Source organism: Mustela putorius, unplaced genomic scaffold (assembly GCF_011764305.1).
Source record: "Mustela putorius furo isolate JIRA1106 unplaced genomic scaffold, ASM1176430v1.1 tig00000127_pilon_pilon_pilon, whole genome shotgun sequence".
NCBI lineage: Eukaryota > Metazoa > Chordata > Mammalia > Carnivora > Mustelidae > Mustela > Mustela putorius.
Genome location: NW_025421288.1, coordinates 6,394,568 through 6,406,983, shown reverse-complemented (window position 1 = coordinate 6,406,983; position 12,416 = coordinate 6,394,568). Strand labels below are relative to the sequence as shown.

At 39.9% G+C, this 12,416-nt stretch overlaps 1 protein-coding gene across 1 annotated transcript in view; it reads right to left on the bottom strand.

Moving 5' to 3' along the window:
- The window catches only part of MS4A14 (membrane spanning 4-domains A14), a 30,430-nt gene extending 22,930 nt beyond the window's left edge, over positions 1-7,500 (bottom strand). The window contains exons 1-4 of the mRNA XM_004770408.3: positions 7,236-7,500; positions 5,265-5,393; positions 2,780-2,833; positions 24-173 (exon numbers count right to left, since the gene is read on the bottom strand). Coding sequence (XP_004770465.1) covers positions 24-173; positions 2,780-2,833; positions 5,265-5,393; positions 7,236-7,373 — 471 coding nt within the window. The 5' untranslated portion in view covers positions 7,374-7,500. The remainder of the gene's footprint in view (positions 1-23; positions 174-2,779; positions 2,834-5,264; positions 5,394-7,235) is intronic.
- Between the last annotated feature and the right edge of the window lie 4,916 nt (positions 7,501-12,416).

Sequence of the window (12,416 nt, the reverse complement as noted above, 5' to 3'; positions counted from 1 at the left end):
CGTTACAGAGTAGGACCACTTACATTGAAAAGAACTCTACCTATGACACATATTCCCTCGAGGGAAGGCGTCTGACAATACTTGTGTTGATATCTGTAGCTGATAATGGTTAGAGTAATCCCAGCCACTGCAGCCAAGCAACTGATGACATTCATGACCATGATACCTTGTCTCTGAAAAATAGTTTTTGAAATAATATTAAAATAAATAAAACCCAACCCAAACCAAAAATACCTTGTAAGAAATTCTTAGTTCCTTTGTCTTTCCAGATACTCCTCAGGGATGAATTCCTTTGTCAAGTCAGTATGCCTGAAAAGCATGATGTTAAATCCTGATTCATTGAATTCAGAAGAGAAACTAAGTTTTAGAATGAGCTAGGAAGACAAGAATGAGGACAGGTAGAGAAGAAGGAATGCTCTATGGCTAATGCTAAAGAAAACATTCACTCTGTCCTATTACATGGTCTTTCATAATCTACAAGCAAAATGGTGTGTCAGGAACTATCTTCGCCTTATAATTAGACCTGATTTTCAGTCCTATTAAACTAGGACCTTGTACAAGGTAACTTAATCCCTTGGAAATCTCAATTTTTACCCTCAAAAAAATGAGAATAATGTCACTAATTTATCCACTTATTCACTTATTTTAACAAGTGTTCAGTGTGCCCCAACTATGTGTCCCAGCACTGCCTTAGGAAAAGAAAATGCCAGGAAGGGGGAACTGTCTTATTCATACCTACTCCCAGCACTGCTATTGCTTTTTTATTTATTTTTTTAAAATTTTTAAAATTATTTTTATTAACATATAATGTGTTATTTGCCCCAGGGAGTAGAGGTCTGTGAATGGTCATGCTATTGCTTTTATAAAGGAAAAACAAAGAAAAGCCCCATATCTCAATTCAGTAGATCATTACTCTTCTTGATTTATGTATGCCTGTTGTGATGGGCAAGGCAGTGGTGCATTTACAGAGCCTGTCTTGTCCAGGAGAAGCTGTGGCTTAGTGTGGCAGGACTTAGAAGCATACCTATGACTTCATGCTTAGCCCATGCCCAGGTCTTTACTACACACAGGCATTTTCGGTAGAAAATGCACAGGGACATACAAATGTTGTTTCTATCAATCCTCAGTTTTTCGCTCTTTCTGAGCTCTGTTCTGGCTCCCATAGGACGTTTAATGGACAAAAATTTCTAAGTAAGCAATCCCCCATGTGCTTTTGGCTCTATGGTCTACAAAAAATATCCCAGCCTTTGTCTTATCTGATCCTCATTATGGTTTTGTGATGTAGGCAGACCACTGCTTATCCCCACATGACAGCTGAATAAGATTCAGAGACTAAGTGATTGTGAGTAATCCTGCAGTTGGTGGAAGAGCTGGGATGGAAAACCGGACCTTCTGATGCCCAAAATTCAGGGTTCTTGCACCATGTTTTCTTGCCTGCCTTCATCTGTGCAGCTCTCAGTGAGTGGGGGATGGGTCTGCCTACCCTTAGTTTATTCCTGAGCTCTGAAGGGAATCGATATGGTGGGAAGAACAGCATCTGGACCTATCTGCATTGTCTGTATTTATTTCTACAGGTAGAGAGAGATGGTGGCTTTCATGCTCTCAGAACTTTCCTATGGTCTGTCACTATCTTTAGAGGAAAGTGGCAAAGGATCATAAAAACACAGTTAAAATGGCTTTAAAAGAACCCTTACATCTCCAGAGCCTTAAAAAAATGAGTTGGCTGTATCAAATTTAATCAGCATAGTAACAGGACTCTCATTGGCTCTCCCCATTGCTAAGGAAGTTGATTAAATAAACGGAAATGAAGCATTAACACTAAAAAAAAAAAAATGAGTTGTTAGAAAGGAGTACAAATGTCAAGTATCTTTTATACATAATATCTTTTTTAAAAAAGATTTTGTTTATTTGAGAGAGAGAGCAGAGTGAGAGAGAGCACGAGCAGGGGTGAGGAACAGAGGGAGAGGGAAACGCAGACTCCCTACTGAGCAGGAAAACCAATGCAGGGCTTGATCCCAGGACCCTGAAATCATGACCTGAGCCAAAGGCAGACCCTGAAGCCCCTGAGCCACCCAGGCACTCCTATATGTAATATCTTATTAACCCTTTGAAGTAGGTACTTTAGGTACTTTTCCCTCTAAGTTGACACAGGAATGAGTGTTAGCCTTGATTCTATCCCAGAATGATCTGGCATCAATGTCAGACTCTTTCCTTCAGACTTTGGGCAGGTCCCAAAGAAAATCTGTAGGTAGGGGTGAGGGGCAGGGAGATTACAGCGATCCTGGGACTGTTTTTGGTTAGAATCGAGTTTCCCAAACTTGGCACTACAGACATTTTTGGCTAGATCATTTATTTTTTGTAATGATGGACTTTATTGTGCACTTTAGGATGTTTAGGCACATTCCTGACTTCTACGCCTGGGTAACAATAGTACCCTGCAACCCAGTTGTGACAACTAAAAATGTCTTCAGATACTGTCAGATATTTCTGGGGGAGGAGGCAAAATTATTCCCAGTTAAGAACCATTGAGTTAGAGGAATGTAGACTGGTTTCCAACAAATAACTCTCTCACAATACTTGACCCTAGGGAAATGGGAACCAGTAGAAGGGTGAAGGCTGATGGCCTTCACCTTGACACAAATATCAGTGTCCTGAACTGCAGATTTGGTGTCTAAAGATTTTCCTGGGAGATCCTTTCTTACGAAAGACTTTATATACAAAGATGATGTAAAGCAAGTAGAAGGTCATAAATTACAAAGAAGTCACAAAAGTAACTTACCTGGCATTTTCCCTTTTCATGTGCTCCTGTGATAAGGCATCCTGTAACAACATACTGTTAAGAAGAAAAGATATAAAAGTTAACAGGTGATGTCCTTGACTCCCTTACAATATAATCTCCAAAGTAAATTATATTGTAATATCGCATATTGTAATTTCCTTTGGAGATTCTATTGTAGTCTATATGTCTGTGACTCTCCTCGACCGTATAGTCTTTCGACCTGAGCATCAAGGAGGAAGAATAGTAGACACTGATATAAGATGAAATATTGTGTTGGGCATAGGCAGCACTGAGCAACATCCCTTTTGCCAGGGGCAGCGGAAGAGTCAGCCTCCTCCTTAACGTCCCAGACATACCACCCAGATGTTTTGCCTGGCTGGGCTCTAAACAGGAAGATAATTCTGGGCTCTGGGCCTGGTGGAGAGAAGGGACAGGTGAGCTGTGTCTGCTCTAGCTGATGGAGGGAGAATTTCTCATGCCACTTATTTATCTGGAATGTAAAGAGTCTACCTATTTATGGACCCTCAGGGTGCTCTTATATCTTGGCCATGGTAATCCTCATCAAAATATCCAACATTTTTCACAGAACTAGAACAAATAATACAGAAGTACTGAATTTGTTTGGAACCACAAAAGACCCTGAACAGCCAAAGCAATCTTGAGAAAGAAAAACAAGCTGGAGGTATCACAGTTCCAGATTTCAAGATATCATACAAAGTTGCAGTAATTAAAACAGTATGGTACCGGCACAAAAATAGACATAGAGATCATAGAGAGCTCAGAAAGAAACCTATGATTATAGGTTCAGTTAATCTGTGACAAAAGAGGGAAGAATAAATAATGGGTAAAAGACAGCCTCTTCAATGAATGATGCTGGGAAAACTGGGCAGCTACATGTAAAAAAGAATGAAACTGGACCACTTTCTTTAGCACCATATACAAAAATAAACTCAAAATGGATTAAACACCTAAACCTGAAACTATAAAAATCTTAGAAGGGAACATAGGCAGTAATTCTTCTGACACTGGCCATAGAAACATTTTTCTGGACGTGTCTCCTAAGGCAAGGGTTTAACAAAAGCAAAAATAAAATTATTGGGATTACCTCAAAATAAAAGCTTTCGCACAGTGAAGGAAACCATCAACAAAATTTTAAAAGATAACCTACTGAATGGGAGAAGATTTTTGCAAATGATATATCCAATAAGGGATTAATATCCAAAATATAAAAAGAATTTACACAACTCAACACACACACACACAAAAAGCAAACAATGTGATTAAAAAATGGGCAGAGGAACTGAATAGACATTTTCCCAAAGAAGACATATACATGGCCAACAGACACATGAAAAGAGCAAATCAAAACCATAATTGGGATATCATCTTATACCTGTTAAGATGACTAAAATAAAAAAGATAAGAAATAACAAGTCTCGATGAGAATGTGGAGAAAAAGGAACTCTCATGTAATGCCACTGTGGAAAATAGTGTGGAGGTTCTCTAAAAAATTAAAAATAGAAAAACTGTATGATATAGTAATTCCACCATTATTTATCAAGAAAACAAGAAAACGCTAATTCAAAAAATATATATATGCACCCTTATGTTTATTGCAGCATTATTTACAACCACCAAGATATGGAAGCAACCTAAGTGTCTACTGATAGACAAATTGATAAGGAAGATGTGGTATATACAGTGGAATATTACACAGTATTGAAAAGGATGAGTTTGTGCCATTTGAGACAACATGGATGGGACTAGAAAGTATGAGTGAAATAAGTCACACGGAAAAAGAGATATAATGTGACTTCACTCATATGTGGAATCTAAAAAAAATTGAATGAACAAACAAAAAGCAGATTCAGACCTATAAATACAGAGAACAAAACAGTTGCCAGAGGGGAGGGGGTGGGGGAATGGAGAAAATGGGTGAAAAGGAGAGGGAAAAACAGACTTCCAGTTATGGAATGAATAAGTCATAGGAGTAAATGACACAGCATAAGTCATATAGTCAATGGTACTGAGTTAGAGATGTATGGTGATGGATGGCAGCTACACTTATGGTGAGCATAGCATAATGTATAAACTTGTCAAATTACCCTGTTGTACACCTGAAACTAACGTAATATTGTGTGTCAACTACACTCAAGTAAGAATTATTATCTACTCTCAAACTCCAATTCTGTATTTGCAAAAGAGAAAGTTGGATATTTGCCCATCTGATCTCCCATTGGTAGTAAGGAGCAGATGACTTATCCTACACACAGGGCTTTGGAAACTTTTAAACACTGTACACCTAGAAGCGCACTGTTGTGATGCTGGTAGTGCAATGACCAGATGGAGTGACTTCTCTTGCCAAGAAGGGACTGGCTATCTGGTCTCCTTGGGGACCATATTCATAGGATTCATTATTCCAGGACCTGAGGTAGCTTAAACCAGTCTTGATTGTAATTTGTCAAAACCTCCTGAGAATACTCACAACAAGTGCTCCCCAGAACGGATATCCTGTGAGGAAAACAAGGGGGAATTTCTGGGAGAAACTGATGTAATTAAATGCAAATATAGTTCCGACGCCCAAAATGATCAGTGCCAGGAGGATCTGGATAGCCTGTGAGGAAAGAAATGGGTCCATGAGATCACAAGTGCCCCAGCCTCTTTGGACTCTTCTAGGTTCCTGAGGCATCCTGCTATTTTTATGTCACACCTCCCTCCACATGAACGCCTTCCTCTTCCGTGTGCCAACGCCCTTGAGATTTGCAAAAAGTCCTCTGTCTCTTTCCTCATCATGCTTACCTGGGTCCTTCACATTCCTCACTCTCATCCTTCCCTACCTATTATATCCCCTCTATTGCCAATTTACCTTGCACCAGATTTAACTATAAACCTGACCTACTTGCAAGCTTCTTCAGGGTGGCCCTTCTGTAGCTCCAGCATCCTATCATCCCCACCCCCCACCGCACATATTTTCCACATTCAGTATATGCTTTTGGAGTTAAGGCTCAAGTCCACTTCTCTTAAAGTCTGAAGTTTGCTGATCTAGAGTGTAGAAGCTGGGGTGAGCTCTCTGTCTCATCTGCTCTTTGGGCAAGGGCTTGTCTAGAGGTGAGACTAATCCGGTGGGTTCATCAGCCTGTTAGGAGTCTGCACCATGGTGGTCTTGGGGTTGGCAGTTCTTCTCAGGACAGAGTTTCTCCTCAAGCATTCTGGGTTTTCCCCAGGCCACAGCTGTGGAGCACTGTACCACAGGTTGTGTATTTTCCTTTTGTACCAGGGATGGAGGCTCTGTGTACAGCCCTCCTCTGGGTACATTTATGATTGAAAATTTTTTTTTTCTACCTCGTGGCTCACTATGGAGCTTTGAATATAATTTTCAAAGAACTCCCAATGCCAATGACAGCACAAAGGGGAAGTTTAACCTCTCCATGGGTGGCTTTTAGCTCCACGGAAGGTGTTACACCCTGAGGTCACTGCCTCAGTAAAATATTTGGAAAAATTATACCAGTTTCCTGCATCCTCTCTGCTAGGATTCAGGGAGCAGTACTAACTCCTCATGAAACACGCCCAGGATTTCCTCAGTATTAGGAAGTTATAGCCAAACTGTGAAAGGAGCCCAGATGTCCATCAACAGCTGAATGGGTAAAGAAGATGTGGTCTATATCTACAATAGAATATTACTCGGCCATAAAAAGGATGAAATTTACATTGATTGCTTATGCTAAGCGAAATAAGTCAATCAGAGAAAGACAATTATATGGTTTCAATTATATGTGGAGCATAAGAAACAGAGCAGAGGATCATAGAGGAAGGGAGGGAAAAGTCAATGGGAAGAAATCAAAGAGGGGGAAAAACCATAAGAAACTCTTAAGTACAGGAAACAAACAGGGTTGTTGGAGGGGAGGTAGGTGGGGGGACGGCATAACTGGGTGGTGGGCATTAAGGAGAGCAGGTGATGAGAAGAGCACTGAGTGTTATGTGCAGCTGATGATTAACTTAATTCTACATCTAAAACTAATGATGTACTATATGTTGGCTAATTGAATTTAAATGGAAGAAAAATAAAGATGCTTTCTAAATAAATAAATAAATACTCTATTTCCCAGAGTTCCATAAGCCCCCAGAAGCATCTCCAAGGCATGCTTATAAATAAGACATTTCTAAGGCAAACTGTGGGCATTTTCTAAGCAGAATATTTATTTCTCTTGTTTATCAAAATCTAGGGAAATGGTATTATTGGCTACATATTGGCTCTTCTACTGAAGATCGAGTTATTTGTACAAGCAAGTGACTTAGAGGTTTTTATGATTAATCAAGAAGGAAACATTACAGACAAAAGGTGAGAGAAAAGAAGGGGAATCAAATCCCTCCCTGAAAAAGCATCCATATGGTCACACCTGGAAAAATAGCTTCTTTTCACCCTTCCAGGAAAACCAATGGATGGGAGAGGACTTACCCCTAAGACTTTTGGTTCTCCCTTCAGAAAATCCAACAGTGAGGCATGAGGTCTGTAGGGAAATGCAGTTAGTACTTTATCATTTGGTTGTACAGTGATGACATGGGTCGATCTTTTGACCTCGGATGATGACTCCATGTTTCAATGGTAGAACTCTATTAAAAGAGTGAGTGATTGAACATTGCAGCAAAAATCATGGTCTTCCATCAGTTTCACATGGAGTCCTTAGCAATGAGCCTGCTCTTCTCACTCCTAGAACCACAGAATCACAGTCATTGAGTCATAGAGTCTCAGAATTCTAGAGCATATCCTGGCCCTAGATCCCGGTGAAGGATAGTCCAGTTTTCCAGAAGGCCAACTTCCTTGTCAGTTTGATTACAAGTGGAATCTACAAAAATAAATAGATGATGTATATGAAAACAAATCCCAGTACCTGTGTTCAAGAGTGCTTTGTTTTAATATCTATTAAACAGTTCTATCCTTTCAACAATTCTGTAGTCCCAAAACTGAGGTACAGAAAGACTACATTGCCCAAGGTAACATACTAAGGGATTGGGAAAGGAGCCAAACTCCACCTGTTTTATCTCTCAAATTTGTGTTTCTTCCACCCTCTTTCAAAAGGAGTTTTCCACTCGTAGTTGATGAGTTGTCTCATTTGCTGTTTGATCCTATTCCTTCATAGTGTAAAAATCCATATTTAAAGAGGTATAGGGCTGGATGTAATTGCCACTTTATGAGAGCATATTTTAGCTTTCAGAAGGACAAGTAAAGCTAATCCTGCTCAAAGCCTTCCTGATTTCAAACTACACAAGTACAGTAAAAAAAACAAAAAGTGCCTTTTGGAATTTTGCTTCCCACATTTAATCATTTATAATCCTGTATTTGTTATGATTTTAACTATTAAACCACAAAGGTAAATGGTTTCACAAATCCAAAAAAATTATATGCACAAATGTTCTCTTGAGTAATTCCTAGTTTGTGGCAACCATGCCTAGCAGGGTTTCTCAGCCTCAGCCCTGCTGGCATTTGGAGTCTGCTAATTCTTTGCCATAAGGAGTTGTTCTATGCATTGTAGGATATTTGGCAAGATGCTACTACCATATCCCCAGTTGTGACAGCCAAAATTGTCTGCAGACATTGCCAAATGTCCCTTGGGGGTTGGGGTGGGGTAAAATCATTTCAGGTTGAGAACCACTTCTGGAGAGAAATAATTGCAGACTCTTCTCTCTTATTTATTTATTTTTTTTCCTGACAGAATGACTCTTCGTTTTCACAACAAGGGGGCATATTTCTCAGTACAACATTTTCCTACCAACATTTATTCAAGTAAATTTTAATTCATGTACCCAAAGCACAAGGCAATCTTTCAAACAAAACCGAGTGTGGGACCAGTCTGTATTTAAATTGTAAGCAGAACTGATAGATCATCAGAATCATGTGAAGTTATGAAAAGCATGCTGGTCCAAAAAGGGGAAGTGCCCCCAGGATGGCTCTGACTCAGATTACACCCATGCACTGCCAAAAAAAAGCCAACCGTTGTGATTATGTGGCATTGAAGGAATCATAGGATTTTAAGCATTTTTATAGCCTGACATGTAATTTACTATTCACACGTAGATATTTTATTGCCTTCTACTTATATTTTGGGAAATTGATGGGAGTTTGGGTTGACTGAAAGCATATGATTTTTCCCTTAGAATGCTGGGAAAGAGCTGTCTTCATGCAGCATACCTGGTTTTTAGGAAGGAATAAGGGATATGCAGCAGGAGACACTTCAAATTTCATTGTCTTGTTTTTTTCAAAAATGCATCTCATTTTATTATTTCAACTTAGTTATAGTTGTCAGTTTCAGCTCTCTGCCCCTGCTTCTGACTTTCAAGCTTCTTAAAGATGGGTTGTCTCACATCAGCCCACAGACTCAGACCAGAAGGAACTAGGCTATTCCATGGAAAGGCGAAATGACAGGATCTCTGTGGGACAGCTACAAGCAGGGAGATACACTTTGGGTCAAAATGGCATTCCCTCTTGCTTTCCACCAGCAGAAGGCCACTCAGCATGTGACAGGTAACACTTAGCATGTGCCGATGCTGCTTTAAATAAAATGAGGTATTTACTCTCTCACTAAATTCCTCCTTCTTCTTATACTATCACATCCATTTTATTTTAATTTTTTAAATAATTTTTTAAATTTATTTTCAGCATAACAGTATTCATTATTTTTTTACCACACCCAGTGCTCCATACAATCCGTGCCCTCTGTAATACCCACCACCTGTTACCCCAACCTCCCACCCTCCCGCCACTTCAAACCCCTCAGATTGCTTTTCAGAGTCCATAGTCTCTCATGGTTCACCTCCCCTTCCAATTTCCCCCAACTCCCTTCTGCTCTCTATCTCCCATGCCCTCCGTGCTATTTATTATGCTCCACAAATAAGTGAAACCATATGATAATTGACTCTCTCTGCTTGACTTATTTCACTCAGCATAATCTCTTCCAGTCCAGTCCATGTTGCTACAAAAGTTGGGTATTCATCCTTTCTGATGGAGGCATCATACTCCATAGTGTATATGGACCACATCTTCCTTATCCATTCATCTGTTGAAAGACATCTTGGTTCTTTCCACAGTTTGGCGACCATGGCCATTGCTGCTATAAACATTGGAGTACAGATATCCCTTCTTTTCACGACATCTGTATCTTTGGGGTAAATACCCAGTAGTGCAATGGCATGGTCATAGGGAAGCTTTATTTTTAATTTATTGAGGAATCTCCACACTGTTCTCCAAAGAGGCTGCACCAACTTGCATTCCCACCAACAGTGTAAGAGGGTTCCCCTTTCTCCACATCCCCTCCAACACATGTTGTTTCCTGTCTTGCTAATTTTGGCCATTCTAAGTGGTGTAAGGTGGTATCTCAATGTGGTTTTAATTTGAATCTCCCTGGTGGCTGGTGATGATGAACATTTTTTCATGTGTCTGATACCATTTGTATGTCTTCATTGGAGAAGTGTCTGTTCATATCTTCTGCCCATTTTTTGATATGATTGTCTGTTTTTTAAAAAGATTTTATTTATTTGATGGAGAGAGAGAGATCACAAGTAGGCAGAGGCAGGCAGAGAGAGAGGAGGAAGCAGTCTCCCCACCTAGCAGAGAGCCCAGTGTGGGACTCAATCCCAGAACCCTGGGATCATGACCTGAGCTGAAGGCAGAGGCTTAACCCACTGAGCCATCCATGCGCCCCTATCACATCCACTTTAAAGAAGAGGAAACTGAGGTCCGATGTTACTGCTGGTAAGGGTTGAAACCAAAATCTGAGCTTGGCCTTCCCCCCTTTCATTTTCTATGCAACGATCTCGTGTCTATTAGTTTTTTTTTTTTTTTAATTGCTATTATCTACCATAAATTTTTAGGAGCTCAGAACAACACACATTTATCATCTTACAATTTTCATAGATTGGGAGTTGAGGCATAGCCTGGTTGGGTACCTCTGTCAGGGTCTCACAGGGATGCCTACAGTCAAAGTGTCAGACAGCATGTATTTTCATCTAGAAGCTCAAGTGGGGAAAAACCCACTTGCAAGGGCAGTCAGATAATTGACAGAATCTATTTCCTTGTGCTTGTATGACTCAGGGCCCTGGGTTTTGCCAGCTGAATGCCCTGTTCCTCTTTTTCTCAACATGACTGCTTACATCAGGCCAACAGGGAGAATCCTTCACCCCCATTGGTTAAGATAGAGGAAGGATGGAGAGTTTGTAATAAGGATTTGGGTATGTGCGGCTCAGCCACAAATTTGGGGTTCCTTTTGGGGAACCTGCAATTTTTTTCCAAAATATTGAAAGAACACAGAATTGTATTATGTATGTTCAGTATCTGCAGTGTCTGTTTGGAATTGGTTGAAACTGTTAACTCTTTTTCTTTCCATTAATTGATTCGACGTTCATGCTAATGGTTTTTTGCCTAATTGGGTTCCCAAAGTGAATAAGGTAGTGAGGCAAAAGATGGAGTCAAAAATGACTCCCAAATTTCTGACTTTAGAAATTGAGTGGATGGACATATCATTTGGCCATCAGGCTGAGGGAGTGGAGGGAAGTTGCAAATGAAATATACATTGTCTTTACTGTACCTAGTATCAGTTTGGAATATTATTCCAGATAATTCTGGATACATTCCAGATAGCATTATCTAAAATATTATTCCAGATAATTCTAAATATAATTCTTCAAATATTCTGAAGAGCTTTCCTATTAACAGAGAAACAAAAAATAAGAAATAGGTCTTGGATTAAATATTTTATTACATTTTTGGCTTATAGAATGAGGAGGAATCTCCAAGGCCCCCCGCCCCCTATGTAAAATACTAACACACACACACACACGCATAAACACACACACACAGATTTGAAAACACATAAACAGGAGCTGAAAGCCTCAGTAGAGAGTAGTAAGGGAGTGTCATAGCTTACAGACTGGTGGGGGTAGACATAAAATTAACAAACCAAGAAAATACATAGCCCGTCAGATGGCCATAAGTGCTTTGGGGAAACAAATAAGGAAGTGAATGGGAGAGAGGCCCATAATTTTGTGTGTGTCGGTGGGGAGAATTTTACTGCAATTAAGAGATTTGAAGAAAGACCTGAAAGAAGTGAGAAAGGAAGCAATGGAAGTAATTACAGGAAAAGTACTCCAGGTAGAGGGCCTGCCAGTGTAAAATTTCTAAAGAAAGAATGTGTTAAGGGACAGCAAAAGGCCCATGTGCCTGGAATAGAGGAGCCAGGGGGGATTGTCAGAAGGTCAGAGCAGATATGACAGTTCAGATCCTGTAAAGAAATTTAGGGACTCTGGCTTTTCTTTGGAATGGCATAGAATGGGTTTGAACAGAGGAATGACATGGTCTGATTTTAGATGGGGAAAAAAGTCTGTTATTCTCTATATGGAGAACAAACCACCTGGTGTGGGTGCCCAGCTAGTTGCCTATTGCAGTAATGTCCGTGGGAGATGATGAGCCAGAGGACTCATGAGATGGTGAGAATTAATCAGACTCAGTATATTTTGAAGTCTTAATGATAGACTGGATATAGTGTATGAAAAAAATAGAAGAGCCAGAGACAACTCCTTGGTTTTTGGAAGATGATGTTTCAAAGGAAATTGACTCTGGAGAAGTGAGGGGGCTTAATAACTAGAC